The sequence below is a fragment of the Pelophylax lessonae genome (genome assembly GCF_965119305.1).
Source record: "Pelophylax lessonae genome assembly, chromosome: 9".
NCBI classification, from domain to species: domain Eukaryota; kingdom Metazoa; phylum Chordata; class Amphibia; order Anura; family Ranidae; genus Pelophylax; species Pelophylax lessonae.
Window position 1 is genome coordinate 188,837,697 of NC_138776.1, and position 22,025 is coordinate 188,859,721.

At 41.6% G+C, this 22,025-nt stretch overlaps 1 protein-coding gene and 1 long non-coding RNA gene across 3 annotated transcripts in view; one reads left to right on the forward strand and one right to left on the reverse strand.

Moving 5' to 3' along the window:
* Nucleotides 1–22,025, reverse strand: part of LOC309563616 — a 166,314-nt gene that overhangs the window by 83,481 nt on the left and 60,808 nt on the right. The gene's annotated exons all lie outside the window — the stretch shown is intronic.
* LOC309563612 (pulmonary surfactant-associated protein D-like) overlaps nucleotides 1–22,025 on the forward strand; it is a 103,814-nt gene that overhangs the window by 19,372 nt on the left and 62,417 nt on the right. For both annotated transcript variants that reach the window (XM_082268116.1, XM_082268115.1), the window contains exon 3: nucleotides 2,481–2,567. In XM_082268116.1, coding sequence (XP_082124242.1) covers nucleotides 2,481–2,567 — 87 coding nt within the window. The remainder of the gene's footprint in view (nucleotides 1–2,480; nucleotides 2,568–22,025) is intronic.

The window sequence follows — 22,025 nt, forward strand, 5'->3', positions numbered from 1 at the left end:
TTTGTTGTTGAGGTCAAGTGGGCATCCAATAACTTCTCATCCCCATCCAAGTCATTAACCCTCAATAAACCACAAAAAATAAAGTCACAAACTGTTCTCTTTCTCTAAAGTGCCTGTGAAAATTTTGTGTGCCTTGCTGTGCAGGTTGGGGGATCTCTTCATCTGTGGCTCCTTAGGGTTGCGCTATATATATATATATGTATATATATATATATATATATATATATATATATATATATTTATAAAGTGAAGTGTGTAAGTGTAGCCAGAAAGTGTTGTTATTTGCAGGATTACCAGGTTAAAAGAGAGGGCCTGAAAAAAAGACTAAGGCAGCCACCACATCTAAGAACTGGTAAGCTGCAAAATTTTACCTGGAAAAAAATGCGTATAAAGTTGCGCCTAGCCTTAATATTATGAACATATCAGAAATATCAGAAACTGCTGCAAACAAAAGTTCCTTGAATGGTGAGGAAAAAATGTATTATGTGTGTCTGTAACTTGCGCTGTTTCTAACTCAAATGTGACTCAAATAAAATTGTGACAAATAATAAAAAAGGATGATTGACCTCAAAACACGTACATTAGAATATACAAATGATTTAAATATCACACGATACTGTATATAAAGTGCTGTGTGCAGCCACACATTTGCTAAAATGGTGCTCAGAAAACCAAAAAACAAGTGATTGGCTGCAATAAATGCAATTGAATAAACAGGTGTATCCAAAGTTCATAGAAAGTGACTGAAGCCTCCAGTTCCAGTCGATGCCTTCTGAGAGGAAACGCATCGGGTCGGCGACAGTAGCCTGACGTCAACACGTTTGGATCATTCTTAAGGGTTAACTCCACTTTCGTGGGGAAAAAGATAGCAAATAAAGAAAAAACATTATAGTGTATACAATTGCGACACAAATCATATTAGGATTGAATATTAAAAATTACCTTTCCTTTTCATTGTGCAGCTGTTGTAATTTTCGGAAAATGTAATATGGCTACCTGGAGTTGTTCTGTACACAGAATGTGTACTGACCACACCCCAGAAACATAACTTACAAATAGGTTCACCAATTTTCCCAGAAGTCTGCTTAAGATACAAGTCAGATTTTGTGCATCCCCTGCTATAAAAATTTCATTTTTGGTGAGATACTCCCAATAGGAACACGTCTAAAGGGATGCAGGCCCAGCAGATTTCCTCATTCGAGCCCTACAGCTGCCACAGCTGATAGATATTTATGAAACCACTCCCATTTGACCCACTCAGCACAGAGGAACAAACAATAATTTCTTCAGAATAACAAAAGGTAGGAATCTGCAACAAAGTTTGTTAAAATCCTTGTAATGTACAGAGATCACCCAGAGGGGAATATTTTTTTCTCAACAAAAGTGGAGTTACGCTTTAAGGCAGCCGCACACAAGGAGTGATTTTCTGCTTTATCTTTGCTGTAAGTGCAATCTTGTTTTTTAATAAACCAGTTCATATACTTTAAAGGAGATGTATGGGATTCTGTTTTTTTCCCTAAATATACTTACATAGGTGGAGGAAGGATCGGTCCGATGCTGCATCTGTCCCCTGGGGCCTCTGCACTGAGAAGCGAGTGATCAAACACCGCCGATCCCTTAGTTCTGACAGCTCCACAAGCAGAGAGCTGCTGACTCTGCCTGCCCTCTCCTCGCTCACTGGAGCGCTGGGCTGTGGAGGGGCAGGGAATGGCCGGCTCAGGCTCTCAGCGGCTCAACTGCACTCCTTTGATCCTTAAGAGATGTACAGCCAAACAAGCTTTTGCTGTACATCTCCTTTAATGCACTTTGAGCCTTCTCTGTTGTTTTCACCATTAAACGCTGTAAGATATGTGAGCTGTGAGATACGTGACCCATTAAGGCTGGCTGACTACCCACCTTCAGAGGTGAATTTACACATATACGCATATGATATCTTGGTGGGATCATTTCATCTGGTAAGCAGCCAATCTTTATGTTTGGAGCACGGTGGTGATGCACATGCACTCTGGAATTATGTGTTTGTATAAGAGGACATTATTTTATGAATCTCATGTAGGAATGTATATTTGACAGGAGTTGTTGGAGCACCAGTCACTTTGGATACCTGTTTATTAAAATGCATTTTTTGCAGCCAATCCCTTTTTTTTTGCTTTTATGCAAATGATTTTAGCAAATTATGCACATTGTGTGTGGCTGCACACAGTCCTTATATATAGTGTTATATATAGTGTGATATTTCCATTTTTCTGTATATTCTAATGTACATGTTTTGAGGTCAACCATTCTTTTTGATTATTTGTCACGATTTCATTTAAGCAGCATTGTATTACATTTTTGTTTTTGGGTTCAGATATGCTTCAGGATTGCATTGCCCAGAATTCAAATTTTGTTTATAGAAATTATATGTTAACAATGTATTTTTTACTGCTATTTGTTTAACATAATATCTCAAATCTTTTGTATATTACTTCTTTCCTTAGGCCCGACTGGAAAAAAAGGAGAGAAAGGTGAAAGAGGAGTTGGTATTCCGGGAGAACAAGGTCAAAAAGGAGAGAAAGGAAGCCCAGGTAATTTATGAAAACCAGTATACTATACTAAAGTCTTATTTTTTTTAAGTTAAAAATAACAATCATGTTTTACACAGAGCATCCCAGATCCTTCTCTTCTCAGGTCCCTCTTCGGTGCTCCTGGCCCCTTCCTTCTTTTTGGGTCCCCCACAGCAAGCAGCTTGTTATAGGGGAACCTGAACCAAGCCGCAGTGTATACATTCAGACGCGGAACCGTGGCCTAGCCCCACCCCCTTCCTCTCCTCATTGGCTGACTGACTTTAAATGACAGCAGCGGGAACCAATGGCGCTACACTGCTATCTCGGCCAATGAGGAGGGGAGTCCCAGACGGCCGAGACACACCTGCAACATCACTGGATCTAGACGGGGCTCAAGTAAGTATTAGGGGGACTGAGGGAAGCTGCTGCACACAAAAGACTTTTCATCTTAATGCATAGAATGCATTAAGATAAAAAAAAAAAACCTTCTGCCTTTACAACCCCTTCAAATATGAAGTGAACTATAGCGATGATTGCTTGCAACTGAAAAACAAGGACTTCCTGAAATATATGAACATGAATTCAGAGTTGTATAAAGTACTCAAAACCCATACTTGAGTAAAAGTACAAGTGCTTGATCAAAAAGTGACTTGAGTAGAAGTGGAAGTGCTCGATCGAAAAGTGACTTGAGTAGAAGTACTAAAGTATTCAACATTTTTTGTACTTAAGTATTGCAAGTAGTTTTTTAAAAAATTTTGCTACTCAAGTACTGAAAGTAAAAGTACCAGTAGTTTTGAAAAAAAAAAATGCTACTCAAGTACTGAAAGTAAAAGTACAAGTACTGTGTTATGTAGTTATTAAAGAAAGAAGTCAAAAGTTTGAACATCATATTGTTTTTTATTATTTCAAATGCAGCTTTTATTTATGCTTACAGTAGCATTTATTTTCGTATGCGTTGATAATACACATGTTTTGAGCTTCATGAAACCTGCCATCTACTGTTCTAGCAGTGGTAATTTTTATAATTGTAACGAGTAACTATGCAGCACAAAAAAAACATATTGGAGTAGAAGTATTGAAATCATTGAAAAAATGTAGTGAAGTAAAAGTGGAAGTAGGAGAAAAAATTCTACTCCAGGAAAGTACAGATACCGCCTTTCGGTACTTAAGTACAGTAGTGAAGTAGTTCTACTTAGTTACTATACATCTCTGCGCATGTGCCTGTCAGGGCAGAAAGTGATGGGAATCTCTCCAATTGGGATAAAGTAAAAAAGTAAATCCTATATTTTTTATTAGTTAAAGGTTGTAATAAGTTGGGTATACACTAGTAGAATTATAAATGGAAATTTGTACAAAAATTCTTACTACATTTAGTATTAAAATATTTAGTACATCTCAAGTTCGTTCTAAGTAGTTCAAGATTTCATTGACTTTTAACATTAGATTTTTGACTGAATGGCCTTTACCAGACGAAAACCACATACACTTGTAGAGATTAGTACATTTGAGGAAAAGTTTTCATACTTCTCTTTCCAAGTCTCTCGTCACTGCAGTCGAAAACAAATGTTGATTTGACCCCACTAAGGATTAGAGAAATAACCCAATGTTCTGACAACGAAAAATGTTAAGTGAAATTCTACTAGTGTGTGTCGAGCTTTAAAATATCTTGAGAGAGTGTTTTTGTTGCGGTCCGTGCCTTCTTTTCCCAGTGGCACTCGCACCACTCATTTCTTATATAGGCGTCATAGGGACAGGAAGGGAGGGAATTTTTACCCCCAATTGGGGTCACCGACAGACATATAGAACCCACTCTAATCAAAACTAAAAAATTAGGTTGGAGTAAGCTTTAAAACCTGGGACTAAATATAAATAAATGCAAAGTCCTTGGTACAGTCATTTGCATATGGGAAGCCACATACCACAATCGAGCCTCTGTCCATATGATTATACTAAACTGGGGAGATAACATATATTTATGTATTGTGGGTTTTTTTTCCCTAATGATAGGAAAGGCCATCCATGCATGTGGTCAAACCACAACCTTTGGTTAGAGTAATATAATGCAAATTAAGTGATTAAATGAACTCAACATAGCACTTAATGGTTTGAAAAACAAAATATATGCTGACCCTGGTTAGATCCATTAAAACATAGGAATCATTGATGTATCTCTAATGTGTGCAGTTCATGTGGTGCACCCAGACTCCAAGGGAGAGGGGTCCTACTATGCACTCACTGCACACATTGGCAGTTTGTTTTGGGGTTTCACCCAAGTGGTTGCTGTTTGGCATGGGGCTTAGGGTGGCCCGGTCAGGACAAAGAGGGATGAGCTGGCCATTGGGGTCCATGTCTTCCATTCTGTTACTTGCCTTGCTTCCACCAATGCTTCTGTTCAGAGGCGTAACTAGATCCTTCAGGGCCCCGCTACAAGAAACCATGATGGGCCCCCCGGACCGTTGGCCGGAGCCCTTCCCTTCAAACCTGGGGCTCTTCCCACTGATTCTGGGGCCCTTTACTCCCATTGCAGGGCCCTTTATTACTGTGCTGCAGTGGGACCCTTTCACAAGTTCTGCAGTGGGCCCCCTTCCTACCATCTTGGGGACTCCCCACGGTGGTGGATTGCCAGGGCTCGGTCGCAAGTGTGACCTTTGCGATCCTGGAAGTTCCCCCACTGGTGTCAGTAGTTTTTATTTTTTGGTATTTTAATTGTATTATTTTTTATCATTTTATTTTATTTTTTTACAATGTCACTGACTATGACTCTGTCCATTCAGAAAAGGAAGGAGCTGGTAAATTACATATTTTCCGACCCCTTCCTGGTTCTCTATTGTGACACATCCCCTGCAGCAGCTGGCAGTAGAGGGGAGGGAGCACAGTGGGGGGAGGGGGCAGCAAAGTTTGGGGGGGGGGAACCAGCGGAGCACACAGGGGCCCAGAGACAGCAGAACACAAGTGAACTGAATACACTGCCCCTCCTATCCAGGTGTACAGGAGTGTGGCACAGGTCCCCTGGAGCATGGGGCTCGGTTGCAATTGCAACCCCTGCGACCCCTGTAGTTATGCCCCTGCTTCTGTTCTTTTTTTAAAACCAAGTCCCTCCCTGTCGTATGCCAGGACTCATCAGAGACAGAGTGGTCTCCTCCAGACATCTGCCTTAAAGTTCTGGCTACAAGATAATTAGAGGCATCAGGTGCCATGAGAGGAGATGGTTTAAGCACAGAGCCTTGGAGGTTGTGAGTTTAACTTGCCATATGCCACCAAGGTGTTCTCTAATTGGACTAAGTGGAGATTGTGGTGTCACCTCCACAACTCTCCACCACATCCAATGAGAGAATGTCTTGCATTAACTTAGAAGTAGAAATTGCAGTGTCACCTCCATGACTCTCCACCACATCCAATGAGAGAATGTGAAGTGCAGAGGAAGGTTGTAAACGGCGCTACCTTGTGCAAATAAATAATTAAATAGTAATAAAGTGCAATCTCTTATAATCAATGATAAATAAGAGGGTGTGTCCCAAAAAACCCTAAGGGTTAAAAAATTATATATACTGTGTATCAAGTGGGTACAAATAAAAAGGTAAATTCTCCAGGTGTGTGATAGATAAACCCAGAAAGTGCTGAAGTGCACTAAATAAATAAATAACATAGACAGTGTTTTTATTAAGGTGTACAAGTAATTAAATCAATCCACTGTGGAAATAGAATAATCAAAAATTGGTGGTGACTATTCCTGACACTGTTACTGACAAAGGTGCAACATGCCAGTAAAAACCATAAAAGTGAAATAGAGTGAGATCAGGGAATAATCCCGTGTGAATAAATCAAGATGAAATAAAGTAAAATGAGCAATCAGCTGCAATCACCTGTGTGACCACTAGGTGTTGCGCTGTATATACAACCTGCCCTAAACGGAAATTAGGCAAGATGAATCTTCAAAGGTCCCCCTCCACAATCAGCCAAGCACCGATTGACGAGTGTCCATATGGGGAGAAAGAAAGGGGGAGCCTTGTGAAGTATCAATCATAAACTGAATACAAAAGAACGTAGCATCCACTCACTATGAGAAGCCGTGGTAGCTGCCTCGCATCAGTTGCAATCGCCGGGAAGCTTCCGCGTTCCACGGCGGTGGAGTTTCAAACCGGAAGTGACGCTGTGACGCAATGGACCTCCCCTACGCGTTTCGTCATCGACGTCTGCTGGAGCGGCGTCACCACGGCGCACTCCCGGTCTTCTTATAGCCAGCCCTTGTCATGGCAACAGATTGACTGCCGTCAGCCATCTTGGTGCTCCGTGTTCGTTGCCGAATGGAGGCCATCTTGCTACTCCCTGTATTACTATAGGTGAGTATAGAGGGCGGCTTATTTACATCATTTACGAAGCAGCTATTCACGGGGCTACTACGAGGGCCACAACATAAAAAAATGTGTTTAAAAATTGCAAAAGAAAAAAGTATTTTCAATCTGGGGTACAACCTTTAATAGACAAAAAATTAAAATGAATGTAATAAAAATATTTGTGATAAAGATATTAATATTAATCTTGCTAAAACACTTAAAAACAATGTTGAGAGTCTTTTACAAGCCCTAAGTGCATAATATTACTGGAAACATTCCTGGGGCTATGCTCTCTGTGAGTCATCCTATCCACCTCATGGGGGGGATTTGGATGTCACGGTATGATCTTAGAGACCAAAAATCACGGCTGTGTGTGTAAGGGAAAAGCCGGAAAGAAAAATAATTTAAAAAGCCTAAGATCCAAAAAAACAATAAAAAAAAACAAAAAATAATCCGATGTTGGATGAGAAGGCTGAGACATAAAATTGCTTGATCCCGCAAAATATACCGTTTTCACTGTAGGTAGGTATAGTAGGAAGTTGGTTCAATACAAAGGGGATATATGTGTGTAAGGAAAGGTATATATATAATTATATATATAAAAATGTGGTCAAAAAGGTAAAATTTAAGGTAAGAGAAATTGATAAATAAAATGATAAAAGGGAAGAGGAGTTGGAACAAATGGATATGAGGAATGTCTAAGGATTTACTTAATAAAATACCAGAAGGGTAGATGGGTGGAAGAATGGTGATAAATGGCTATACACCTAATGGAGTTTTTAGTGTAATAATCTATCCAAGATAAGTGCTGGAAGGGCAAAACAAAACAAATGCATAAAAGATGTGTAAAAGCAATGTAAAAAAGCATAAGGGACGGTATGTAACGAATTAAAGGCTGTGGTAAGGACTTCTTAATATTCAAGGTAAGATATAAGTTATATTAGAAGGGTCATGTAGGAATCCTTTTAAAACCATTGGACACATCTTCTTAAAAATTCTCCATAAAAAACATTCTAAAAAACATTCTAAAAAAACATTTTAAAATCTCTTGAAAAATATATCTTAAAAAATCTCCCATAAAAATCCTTTAAAAACCCTCCACAAGAAAGGACCTTAAACCTTTCAAAAAGCTCCATAAACAAGCCTTAAAAAAGGCCCCTCCCGAAAAAAAAAGGGGGGGGGGGTTTAAAAATGGATGTCAGACAAAAAGGAGATTTTTAATAAAAGGGATTTTTGTGTAAAAACGGGTTTTTAGACATCAGTGATAAAACAGTTCAGGTCTATATCAGCATTTAATCCGTCAGGTCTCAAAGATCGCATCAGGAAAATCCACTTAGTTTCATTTTTCGAAATCATTCTTCTCTTATTGCCTCCTCTCCAGTCCCCTTTTATTTTATCAATGCCATAAAAAATTAGGCCAGAGGGGTCCTGGGAGTGTTTTTCCTTGAAATGTCTTGACAAGTTATGTTTGTCAAAGCCCTTTTTTATATTTTTGACATATTCCCTAATTCTCACGTATAGGGGGCGGGTGGTTCTCCCTATATACTGCAGATGACATGGACATTCAATGACGTATGTCACATGTGTGCTGGTACACGTGATGGTGTCTTTTATTTTGTACTCCACCCCTGTAGTATGAGATTTAAAAGTTTTGATTTTTCTAGGTTGCCTCCTATTGGTCCTGCAAGGTAAGCATTTTTGGCACCTGAAAAATCCATTAATGCTTGTAGGGAGAGAAATGGTGGCCCGGTCAGGACAAAGAGGGATGAGCTGGCCATTGGGGTCCATGTCTTCCATTCTGTTACTTGCCTTGCTTCCACCAATGCTTCTGTTCAGAGGCGTAACTAGATCCTTCAGGGCCCCGCTACAAGAAACCATGATGGGCCCCCCGGACCGTTGGACGGAGCCCTTCCCTTCATACCTGGGGCTCTTCCCACTGATTCTGGGGCCCTTTACTCCCATTGCAGGGCCCTTTATTACTGTGCTGCAGTGGGACCCTTTCACAAGTTCTGCAGTGGGCCCCCTTCCTACCATCTTGGGGACTCCCCACGGTGGTGGATTGCCAGGGCTCGGTCGCAAGTGTGACCTTTGCGATCCTGGAAGTTCCCCCACTGGTGTCAGTAGTTTTTATTTTTTGGTATTTTAATTGTATTATTTTTTATCATTTTATTTTATTTTTTTACAATGTCACTGACTATGACTCTGTCCATTCAGAAAAGGAAGGAGCTGGTAAATTACATATTTACCGACCCCTTCCTGGTTCTCTATTGTGACACATCCCCTGCAGCAGCTGGCAGTAGAGGGGAGGGAGCACAGTGGGGGGAGGGGGCAGCAAAGTTTGGGGGGGAACCAGGGGAGCACACAGGGGCCCAGAGACAGCAGAACACAAGTGAACTGAATACACTGCCCCTCCTATCCAGGTGTACAGGGGTGCGGCACAGGTCCCCTGGAGCATGGGGCTCGGTTGCAATTGCAACCCCTGCGACCCCTGTAGTTACGCCCCTGCTTCTGTTCTTTTTTTAAAACCAAGTCCCTCCCTGTCGTATGCCAGGACTCATCAGAGACAGAGTGGTCTCCTCCAGACATCTGCCTTAAAGTTCTGGCTACAAGATAATTAGAGGCATCAGGTGCCATGAGAGGAGATGGTTTAAGCACAGAGCCTTGGAGGTTGTGAGTTTAACTTGCCATATGCCACCAAGGTGTTCTCTAATTGGACTAAGTGGAGATTGTGGTGTCACCTCCACAACTCTCCACCACATCCAATGAGAGAATGTCTTGCATTAACTTAGAAGTAGAAATTGCAGTGTCACCTCCATGACTCTCCACCACATCCAATGAGAGAATGTGAAGTGCAGAGGAAGGTTGTAAACGGCGCTACCTTGTGCAAATAAATAATTAAATAGTAATAAAGTGCAATCTCTTATAATCAATGATAAATAAGAGGGTGTGTCCCAAAAAACCCTAAGGGTTAAAAAATTATATATACTGTGTATCAAGTGGGTACAAATAAAAAGGTAAATTCTCCAGGTGTGTGATAGATAAACCCAGAAAGTGCTGAAGTGCACTAAATAAATAAATAACATAGACAGTGTTTTTATTAAGGTGTACAAGTAATTAAATCAATCCACTGTGGAAATAGAATAATCAAAAATTGGTGGTGACTATTCCTGACACTGTTACTGACAAAGGTGCAACATGCCAGTAAAAACCATAAAAGTGAAATAGAGTGAGATCAGGGAATAATCCCGTGTGAATAAATCAAGATGAAATAAAGTAAAATGAGCAATCAGCTGCAATCACCTGTGTGACCACTAGGTGTTGCGCTGTATATACAACCTGCCCTAAACGGAAATTAGGCAAGATGAATCTTCAAAGGTCCCCCTCCACAATCAGCCAAGCACCGATTGACGAGTGTCCATATGGGGAGAAAGAAAGGGGGAGCCTTGTGAAGTATCAATCATAAACTGAATACAAAAGAACGTAGCATCCACTCACTATGAGAAGCCGTGGTAGCTGCCTCGCATCAGTTGCAATCGCCGGGAAGCTTCCGCGTTCCACGGCGGTGGAGTTTCAAACCGGAAGTGACGCTGTGACGCAATGGACCTCCCCTACGCGTTTCGTCATCGACGTCTGCTGGAGCGGCGTCACCACGGCGCACTCCCGGTCTTCTTATAGCCAGCCCTTGTCATGGCAACAGATTGACTGCCGTCAGCCATCTTGGTGCTCCGTGTTCGTTGCCGAATGGAGGCCATCTTGCTACTCCCTGTATTACTATAGGTGAGTATAGAGGGCGGCTTATTTACATCATTTACGAAGCAGCTATTCACGGGGCTACTACGAGGGCCACAACATAAAAAAATGTGTTTAAAAATTGCAAAAGAAAAAAGTATTTTCAATCTGGGGTACAACCTTTAATAGACAAAAAATTAAAATGAATGTAATAAAAATATTTGTGATAAAGATATTAATATTAATCTTGCTAAAACACTTAAAAACAATGTTGAGAGTCTTTTACAAGCCCTAAGTGCATAATATTACTGGAAACATTCCTGGGGCTATGCTCTCTGTGAGTCATCCTATCCACCTCATGGGGGGGATTTGGATGTCACGGTATGATCTTAGAGACCAAAAATCACGGCTGTGTGTGTAAGGGAAAAGCCGGAAAGAAAAATAATTTAAAAAGCCTAAGATCCAAAAAAACAATAAAAAAAAACAAAAAATAATCCGATGTTGGATGAGAAGGCTGAGACATAAAATTGCTTGATCCCGCAAAATATACCGTTTTCACTGTAGGTAGGTATAGTAGGAAGTTGGTTCAATACAAAGGGGATATATGTGTGTAAGGAAAGGTATATATATAATTATATATATAAAAATGTGGTCAAAAAGGTAAAATTTAAGGTAAGAGAAATTGATAAATAAAATGATAAAAGGGAAGAGGAGTTGGAACAAATGGATATGAGGAATGTCTAAGGATTTACTTAATAAAATACCAGAAGGGTAGATGGGTGGAAGAATGGTGATAAATGGCTATACACCTAATGGAGTTTTTAGTGTAATAATCTATCCAAGATAAGTGCTGGAAGGGCAAAACAAAACAAATGCATAAAAGATGTGTAAAAGCAATGTAAAAAAGCATAAGGGACGGTATGTAACGAATTAAAGGCTGTGGTAAGGACTTCTTAATATTCAAGGTAAGATATAAGTTATATTAGAAGGGTCATGTAGGAATCCTTTTAAAACCATTGGACACATCTTCTTAAAAATTCTCCATAAAAAACATTCTAAAAAACATTCTAAAAAAACATTTTAAAATCTCTTGAAAAATATATCTTAAAAAATCTCCCATAAAAATCCTTTAAAAACCCTCCACAAGAAAGGACCTTAAACCTTTCAAAAAGCTCCATAAACAAGCCTTAAAAAAGGCCCCTCCCGAAAAAAAAAGGGGGGGGGGGTTTAAAAATGGATGTCAGACAAAAAGGAGATTTTTAATAAAAGGGATTTTTGTGTAAAAACGGGTTTTTAGACATCAGTGATAAAACAGTTCAGGTCTATATCAGCATTTAATCCGTCAGGTCTCAAAGATCGCATCAGGAAAATCCACTTAGTTTCATTTTTCGAAATCATTCTTCTCTTATTGCCTCCTCTCCAGTCCCCTTTTATTTTATCAATGCCATAAAAAATTAGGCCAGAGGGGTCCTGGGAGTGTTTTTCCTTGAAATGTCTTGACAAGTTATGTTTGTCAAAGCCCTTTTTTATATTTTTGACATATTCCCTAATTCTCACGTATAGGGGGCGGGTGGTTCTCCCTATATACTGCAGATGACATGGACATTCAATGACGTATGTCACATGTGTGCTGGTACACGTGATGGTGTCTTTTATTTTGTACTCCACCCCTGTAGTATGAGATTTAAAAGTTTTGATTTTTCTAGGTTGCCTCCTATTGGTCCTGCAAGGTAAGCATTTTTGGCACCTGAAAAATCCATTAATGCTTGTAGGGAGAGAAATGGTGGCCCGGTCAGGACAAAGAGGGATGAGCTGGCCATTGGGGTCCATGTCTTCCATTCTGTTACTTGCCTTGCTTCCACCAATGCTTCTGTTCAGAGGCGTAACTAGATCCTTCAGGGCCCCGCTACAAGAAACCATGATGGGCCCCCCGGACCGTTGGACGGAGCCCTTCCCTTCATACCTGGGGCTCTTCCCACTGATTCTGGGGCCCTTTACTCCCATTGCAGGGCCCTTTATTACTGTGCTGCAGTGGGACCCTTTCACAAGTTCTGCAGTGGGCCCCCTTCCTACCATCTTGGGGACTCCCCACGGTGGTGGATTGCCAGGGCTCGGTCGCAAGTGTGACCTTTGCGATCCTGGAAGTTCCCCCACTGGTGTCAGTAGTTTTTATTTTTTGGTATTTTAATTGTATTATTTTTTATCATTTTATTTTATTTTTTTACAATGTCACTGACTATGACTCTGTCCATTCAGAAAAGGAAGGAGCTGGTAAATTACATATTTACCGACCCCTTCCTGGTTCTCTATTGTGACACATCCCCTGCAGCAGCTGGCAGTAGAGGGGAGGGAGCACAGTGGGGGGAGGGGGCAGCAAAGTTTGGGGGGGAACCAGGGGAGCACACAGGGGCCCAGAGACAGCAGAACACAAGTGAACTGAATACACTGCCCCTCCTATCCAGGTGTACAGGGGTGCGGCACAGGTCCCCTGGAGCATGGGGCTCGGTTGCAATTGCAACCCCTGCGACCCCTGTAGTTACGCCCCTGCTTCTGTTCTTTTTTTAAAACCAAGTCCCTCCCTGTCGTATGCCAGGACTCATCAGAGACAGAGTGGTCTCCTCCAGACATCTGCCTTAAAGTTCTGGCTACAAGATAATTAGAGGCATCAGGTGCCATGAGAGGAGATGGTTTAAGCACAGAGCCTTGGAGGTTGTGAGTTTAACTTACCATATGCCACCAAGGTGTTCTCTAATTGGACTAAGTGGAGATTGTGGTGTCACCTCCATGACTCTCCACCACATCCAATGAGAGAATGTCTTGCATTTACTCAGAAAAATACAAGATGTTCTGTTAATGGCGCCAATTCTTTTGTGTTCACTGCACAACAGGACAGCCACTCGGCACTACTCCTGGAAGACATGGCGATCACTCTGGTAGCGGTGCCTACTACAGTGATTTCCAGCCTCCGAAGGGATGGCACATACATACTTACATTGAACCAAACTGGACCAGTGTAACAATGCTATAAAATATTTACCTAGCCTTCAGCTTTATGAGAAGTTCTTTGAAGTGGAAAACCTCTTTTAGCATCGGCATCAGAACTTGGAAGCTTAGTCACATGTCGCTGTTTCTCAGGCACAAATTATTCGGAGGGTTTTTTTTGTTTTGGCCGTGTTTTCCAAATTTCTGGCTTGGATGTGAATGGTGTACCACATAATTATAAAATAGATAGTTCTGTAATGGAGTTGATTCACAGCTTCCATCTGTTGTGGAAGGGTTTGTGCCAGCTCGCCCGCTTTCCCCTAAACTGGTGTGCTTTGCGCCTCTCGGCTGGGCTGTGATGTGAGTTTTACCCCCGGATCTAACACGGTGACAAGTTGTTAACAAATAGTTAATGGTAATCTCCGGCTGCTCGCACGGGCTCTGTGTTTATGGAGATTTACTTCTCTGCCTGTTATAGCAGCTTTGTGTTGTAGAGCTGAGCGGTTCGCACTGTTTTTGTGTAATGCTGGCAACGTTCAGCTCCGCTGTGGTTTTGTGGAGCCTTAAAAAGGCTTTATTCTTGTTTTAAAGAGCATCGGTCACCAACCTAAAATATTTGAAGTGAAAAACAGAAAAATAAAGTCTTTTTAAATGCATGCTTGCAATGTTTTTTCTTTCTATAATTTTTTTTTTTTTTTACACTTCCAGTGTGCCCTTACTAGAACTTTGTAGAAAATATTCATCCTTACATTTTATAGCCCTCTCTCTTATTATCTCCTTATCCAATTACTCTCTGTGCTGGCCCATCTCCGCAGCTCCTCCCCTCACCTTTCTACATAACCTTATATAGAAAAGCTGGAGGAGGGGTGAAGGGGATAGCGTGTGCTTTGAGTGACCGCTCTGAGTCTTCTGGGGCTGCTAACCTCACATCCAAGATGGCGTCACCCAGCAGCATGTCAGGACTTTTGGATGCCTACATAAGGGAGGCTTTTACGGGTAAATAACATGCATAAAATGCATGAAATGCACATATAATCCTATAGGAAGTTGTTAAAAGGAGTGGTCTGGCGATGGGGTTGTTTTTTTTTTTTTTGACCCATTCAAAATTACCCATTGTTGTGAATTCCATTGACCGCTTGCTGACAGCCCTATAGAACATTTACTGCTACAGGGCGGCTGTGCTGCGCAGGATCACGTCTCCTATATACTTCCGGGTATCGGGCGCGAGTGCGCGCCGCCAGCTGCTCCTTCCGGCTGTGATTTTACACAGCCGGTCCCACAGACCTGCCGTCCGCCAGCATCCGATTATCGTTCTTTACACAGGCAGAACGGCATTATTGTTATTGTTATTACAGAAGGCATTGATCCTGTGTTCCTGTCCAGTTAACCCTTTGATCACCCCTGATGTTAACCCCTTCCCAGCAAGTGACATTAGTAGAGTGACAGTGCATTTTTTTTTTGCACTGATCACTGTATTCGTGTCACTGGTTCCCAAATAAGTGTCAGTTAGGTGTCCGATTTGTATGCTGCAAAATCGCAGTCCTGCTGTAAGTCATTGATCGCAGCCATTACTAGTAAAGAAAAAAAAAACTCTAACTTTTGCGCCAACTACGGATGCACTGAAATGAAAATTCTGGGCAGAAACCGAAACTTCAGGATGCCCTTGGCCAAAAACCAAAAATTACTGTTTTCCCCCAAATGAAAATCTGGAATACGCCAGAAACAGGCAGCGATGTACACCTGTACCTGCAGCTGCCACCCTGTCGCAGTATATGTACTGTGAAGGGTTGGCAAGTTAATTTAAGTAATTTAATTGCCAATGGTATTTGTATTATGCAGCATGAGGGGGTTAATGTATTGCCACTGGTCACTGATGCATTAGTGACCGACCAGTGGCAGTTAATTAACCCCTTTGTGCTGCATTAGTGGCACCAGTGTCAGTGTTAACCACTTGCCGACTGCCTAACGCCGATCTACGTCGGCAGTCAGCCCCTCACAGGCAAAGTGACGTAGGGCTACGTCACTAGCTTGTGAGGGTCTAGGGAGCGAGCGCGCGCCCCCGGAGGCGCGCTCCCGCTCCCGCGTGGTCACGGACCCCCCGCGCGTGTGACCAGCGGACCCGATGTCCGCCGGTAACTCGGCGATCGGCGGGGGAGAGGGAGAATGTCAGGCTGCTTGTGTAAACAAGCGACCTGTCATTCTCCTCGCTGTAAAGACACTGATCAAACGGATCTAGTATGTAGATCCGTTGATCAGTGTCGTTACAGCTCAAGCCACAGCCAATCACAGTAGAAAGCACGCCCCTAGGGATACACACAGCCCCTCCCTCCCAAATAAAGTTAACCCTTTCACAACCAGTGTATTTTTACAGTAACAATGCATATGTATAGCACTGATTACTGTAGAAATGTCACTGGTAACCCCAAAAGTGTCACAAATGTCAGTCAAGGGTCCGATCTGTCCTCCCCAATGTCGCAGTACCGCAAAAAAAATCGCAGATCGCCGCCATTACGCGTTAAAAAAAAAACAACAAAAATGACAAAAATCTTTCCCTTTGTTAGAAAACGCGATAACTTTTGCGCAAACCAATCAAAATACGCTTTTTGCGATTTTTTTTACCAAACATATGTAGCATAAAACAAATTGGCCGAAAATTTTAAAAAATTTTGATTTTTACTTTTTTTTGGGGGGGAATTTCATATAAAAAAATGTGAAAAATATTGTTATTTTTGCAAAATTGACGCTCTTTTTTTGTTTATAGCGCGTGATCAAAAAATCGCACAGGTGATCAAATACCACCAAAAGAAAGCTCTGTTTGTGGGAAAAAAAGGACGTCAAATTCGTTCAGGTACAGCGTCGCACGATCGCGCAATTGTCCGTCAAAGTCACGCAGTGCCGAATCGCAAAATACCCCCTGGTCAGGAAGGGGGTAAAATCTTCCGGGGCTTAAGTGGTTAATTAACACTGGTGCCGCTAATGCAGCACAGAGGGGTTAATTAACTGCCACTGGTCGGTCACTAATGCATCAGTGACCAGCAGTGGCAATACATTAACCCCCTCATACTGCATAATACAAATACCATTGGTAATTAACCTCGCCTCAACTTGCTCTGGGCCCCCCTTCCTCGTGACGGCCATTAATTTTGACACCTTTGACCCATTTTTGGCCAAAATGGGATAGGCCCATTTTCAGCCGAAAGGGGATAGGCCCATTTTCGGCCGAAATGGGATAGGCACATTTTCGGACGAAATGGGATAGGCACATTTTCGGACGAAATGGGATAGGCCCATTTTCGGACGAAATGGGATAGGCCCATTTTCGGACGAAAGGGCATAGGCCCATTTTCGGCCGAAAGGGGATAGGCCCATTTTCGGCCGAAAGGAGATAGGCTATGGACAAACATTTTATTTGGAATAGCGGCGCATGACCGCGCAATTGTCAGCTAAAGTAACACCCATTTTCTGATTGGTTGAGTTGGAGAGGCAGGGCGGTAGTATTAAGAGCTTCCCCTCCTCTTTACCAGTATCATTTAGTAAAAAAAACAAAAAGTTTTGATACAGTTGCTCAAATATCATGTGACATACAAAACAACAACTGCCATCTTTTTATTCTAAATACACTCTGATTTTAAAATATATATAATGTTTGAGTTTTTTAAGTAGTTTTCAATACAACATTTTTTTTTATATGTGTTTAAAAAAAAAAAGAGAAATTAGTTTAACACAAATTTAGGTTGGCTATAGATTAGAAGAATTTTACCCAATTGCTGCTGAATTGGTCGAAATTTGAGCCATGGATGGTCCTGCAATCACCACCCCACTCAATCAAAGTCTACAGGCAGTCCTCGAGCTACAAACATCCGACTTACAAATGACTCCTACTTACAAACGGAGGGAGACAACAGGAAGTGTGGAGAAATCTCCCCCTAGGAAGGGAAATTCACTCCTGGAAGAGTTCTCATGGGAAAAAGGCGTCTCCACTGAAGCTTTATCACCAATCCTTGTTTCCACAATGACCCAAAATTTTCAAAATCCGATTGTCCTAGGGACAGAAAGTGAGGTGACATCTTCTGAACCGGGGTACAGACAGCAAAACCAACCTTACATGGGTCTTAACCCTTCCCTATCTATCCAAAACTTTAAAAACATTTTTGGGCTGGAGTTACACTAAAAAAAATGTACCTGTACTAACTTCCATACAAATTCAATTTTAGAACATACCTACAGGACCTATCTTGCTTTTAACCCAGGGACTGTCTGTATTTAGAAATTAAATTATAAAGTAACTAAAGGGTTAAGACCCATGTAAGAGTGGAGATGGATTAGACCCCCTGTCAGTTTTTATTGCTGTCTGTAACCCCGTTAGGAGATGTATGTGTGTTTTTTTTTTTTTTTTAATTAACACCTTGGTGGATGCGGCATCGGTCCAATGCTGCATCTGTCCCCCGGTGTCTCTAACACTGAGAACCGAGCGATCAAACACTGCCGTTTGCTCAGTTCTGACAGCTCTGTGAGCAGAGAGCTGCTGACTGTCAGTCAGCGCTCTCTGCTCTGCCCTCTCCTTGCCAGAGTTGTATAAAGTACTCAAAATCCATACTTGAGTAAAAGTACAAGTGCTCGATTAAAAAGTGACTTAAGTAGAAGTGGAAGTGCTCGATCAAAAAGTGACTTGAGTAGAAGTACTAAAGTATTCAACATTTTTTGTACTTAAGTATTGCAAGTAGTTTTTTTAAAAATTTTGCTACTCAAGTACTGAAAGTAAAAGTACCAGTAGTTTTGAAAAAAAAAATTGCTGCTCAAGTGCTGAAAGTAAAAGTACAAGTACTGTGTTATGTAGTTATTAAAGAAAGAAGTCAAAAGTTTGAACATCATATTGTTTTTTATTATTTCAAATGCAGCTTTTATTTATACATACAGTAGCTTTTATTTTCGTATGCGCTGATAATACACATGTTTTGAGCTTCATGAAACCTGCCATCTACTGTTCTGGCAGTGGTAATTTTTATAATTGTAACGAGTAACTATGCAGGACAAAAAAAAATATCGGAGTAGAAGTATTGAAATCATTGAAAAAATGTACTGAAGTAAAAGTGGAAGTAGGAGAAAAAAATTCTACTCTAGGAAAGTACCAATAACCCCTTTCCGTACTTAAGTACAGTAGTGAAGTATTTCTACTAAGTTACTATACATCTCTGCATGAATTTCATAAAGAATATTCATCATCTCTAATCTACTGTATGTCTTCGAGTCATATCAGAAGGGTACATTTTACAAGCAAATTAAGGACAACAATACATGCAAATCAGGATAACTCTCAGTTCACAAAATGTGACAGTTTTGCTGTGTATTTGCAAACCAATGCCCCTGTATTCCTGCGCAGCTAGGTGAGACAGATTTCAAAAGTCCAGCATATGTTTGCTATTATAGATGAGACAGATTTTTTCTCTAAAAAGACGCACAATTAAGAAGTGGTGAGAGACAGGTTTTATGCTGCTTTAGAGTAAAAGAGAGAGAAATTTATTAATCAAGCTGTAACCTTGCAGTAAATCTGCCGTGTAATCTGTCCCACTCCTCCTTTAGTATTTCCTTGTTGTGCAAAAGAATTTATAAATATTCCCCTCAGTGCATGGCTGACAAAAAACCTACAATTTGTGAAGAATGAAATGTCAATCTTTTATTTAGGTTGTATTAAAATATGATGCACAGTTTTAATCTCTTTATAGTATGTACGCCTTTTGGAAAGCTAGCTTATAGGCAGGTGCAGTGTACTTTCTCCACTGCAGGTGGCACAGTTGTTGGAGAGGAAATCAAGAGGAACAGGGTTCCTCTATGGTTTCTTGGGTCACTGGGGAACCTACACTTTTGGTTGTGACCCTAGAAGCCATCTTGGGTCAGGAAGAGCATATTTAAGGCCCTGGCTCCCAGGTTTGGCATGCATTTGCGAGTTGGTAGAGTAGGGATAGGTATCCCGTCTGTTGGGGACAATACTAATGGCAGAGAAAGGTTCCTGATGACAAGGGAAAGTGTAGAGCCTCAACTCCTTTGGACATCATCCCAATTCAGCACGAGATGGCCAGGCTGCACTCTCTTCTCTTTACAGACGCTGTTAGTCCAGCTGATACTCACGCTCTTCACATTACTGGAAACCATGAGTGCACCCAGTTGGGCAGCCTTCCCACTGGCTTTGTCATGAATTGTTGCTGCACTGTTTCAGTACAAGTTTTCCATTGCACCTAACTATGTGAATTATTGCTGCTGCACCAGGCTGCACCCCACCTACAAGCTGTTTCCAAGCCTAGGAGGAGCATGTTTTTCTAAATAGAGGCAGATAGACATTCCCCAACTGGTTCGAAGAAACAGCAGGGGTGCAAAAGCCTTTATGTACTTCAAATATTGGGATTACTGAAGAGATATTGAAGATAATAGTGATAAAGAGAAGCAACAGAACTAAGTAAAGCAAGTAAATAATAAAAAAAAATCAAAAATGACTGATTAAAATTGGGGTACAAGGACGTTTTCAATAAGCAAAGACATTTGGGAAAGGACGACCAAGAAGCAAACTATGTTTAAACTCTAAGTCTAAGTGCATCAGTTTTCTCTTAGTCCCCCTGCAAGTTCCTAGAAATAGCTATTGAGACTGCCAGTGAAGACCGCCTAATGCAGCCTTATGTGATTAAGGGAACAACACTGCTACCGAATTCAGAGTTGCCACTCTCATGTAGATTGTGCCTGCTTGCACTATGGTGGAATGAAAAACGGTTGCAGGGGTTGTGGCCATCAGCATGGTCACTGATAATTGACAAGCCTGTAGCTTGTGAGTCAGCACCTGGCCAAACCCAATACTGCCCACTGCTTTCCAGATTGGCTGAACTAATTGCACCACACAAACCCTTCTATTGTGAGCTGTAAAGTAGAGTCTAGGAAGGGGGGCATGTGAGACACAAATAATGGAGGATTTGGCTTAGTCAGGGAAGGTAGAGAAAGTTATATTTATTAGCTTGTGTGTGGGTAGAGTGTAGCATAGTGTAGCGGGAAGTGAACACACAGAGTCCAAGTTAGGCAATAGCAATACATTACAAAGGTTCAACACAACACAGCTTAACTAGGCCCGGCTGGTATGCACATCTGTCCACAGCCACTTGTGCCAACTGTGACAATGGTTTATAGACTTGAAAATGTCAACAGCATCTGCAATGAGGAGCGGTATGTGGTCTGGCCAGTCCACACCCAAAAGCAAAAACTTCCTGAAGTGAGGTAGATGTAGACCCTGCACTGTCCTTACTGCCCTGGAACCTTTCCCTATCTATAAGCACTGTCCCTTCCAGACAGGGAACCTGTCCCTACTAGGGATGGGCCAACCCCCCCCCCTCCCGTTCGGTTTGCACCAGAACATCTCAAACAGGGAAAAAATTCTAGCAAAAATGCAAACTCTATTAAAGTCTATGGGACAGGAACATGAAAAATCAAAAGTCCTCATTTTAAAGGCTTATATGCAAGTTATTGCCATAAAAAGTGTATGGGGATCCGGGTACTGCCCTGGGGGACATATATCAATGCCATTTTTTTTTAACTATTGTTCTTAAAGGGGCAGTGATTTTAATGATGCTTAAAGTGAAACAATAAAAATGAAAAATTCCTTTAAATATTGGGGCTGGGGGGTCCCCTGATTGTGCCTGTAAAGTGGCACATCTGTACGATGTATTGAGCCTGCTGCAGCAATACTGACAATTCTAAAGGAAATTTTTTTATTTAAACTTGCTCCCAGCTGTAATGCATTGTCGGCTCCCAGTAATACAGATTTTAAAAAATTAAAAAAACGGTGTAGGGTCCCACCCCAGAGCACCCTGTCCCCATGTTGATGGGGGCAAGGGCCTCTTCCCGAAAACCCTGGGCTGTGGTTGTGGGGGTCTGCAAGTTCCAGCCTCCCCCCCATGTGAATGGGTATCAGGTACATAGTACCCCTACCCATTCACCAAAAAAGTGTACAAAAAAAATAAACACGCGAGAGTCCTTTATTCAAAAATAAAAAACGCTTTCCACGGACTGCCTATTCGCGGTTTGAAAGTTCTTATATAGGGCATGGGTGGAACCACGCCAGCCTCCGCCACTGCCCCCTCGTGACATCATGGTCCGGTGCATGCTGGGTCAGTGACGTCATGTGGGGCAGGGCTCCCTGCCCATTCCTTATTTAAGAACAGTCAAACCGCGAATAGGCAGTCTGCGAGAAGTGTTCACCGAGAGTTTTTTTTTTTTCTTTTTCCGGGGCAGTGGGATTTACATCAGGGACACTATTTTTTTATCTTTAAATAAAGGACTTGTTAGAAACTGTCTTGTGTGTTTATTTTTTGGAACATTTTTGGTGAATGGGTAGGGGTACAATGTACTTGATACCCATTGACATAGTGGGGGCCGGATCTGGGGGCCCCCTTGTTAA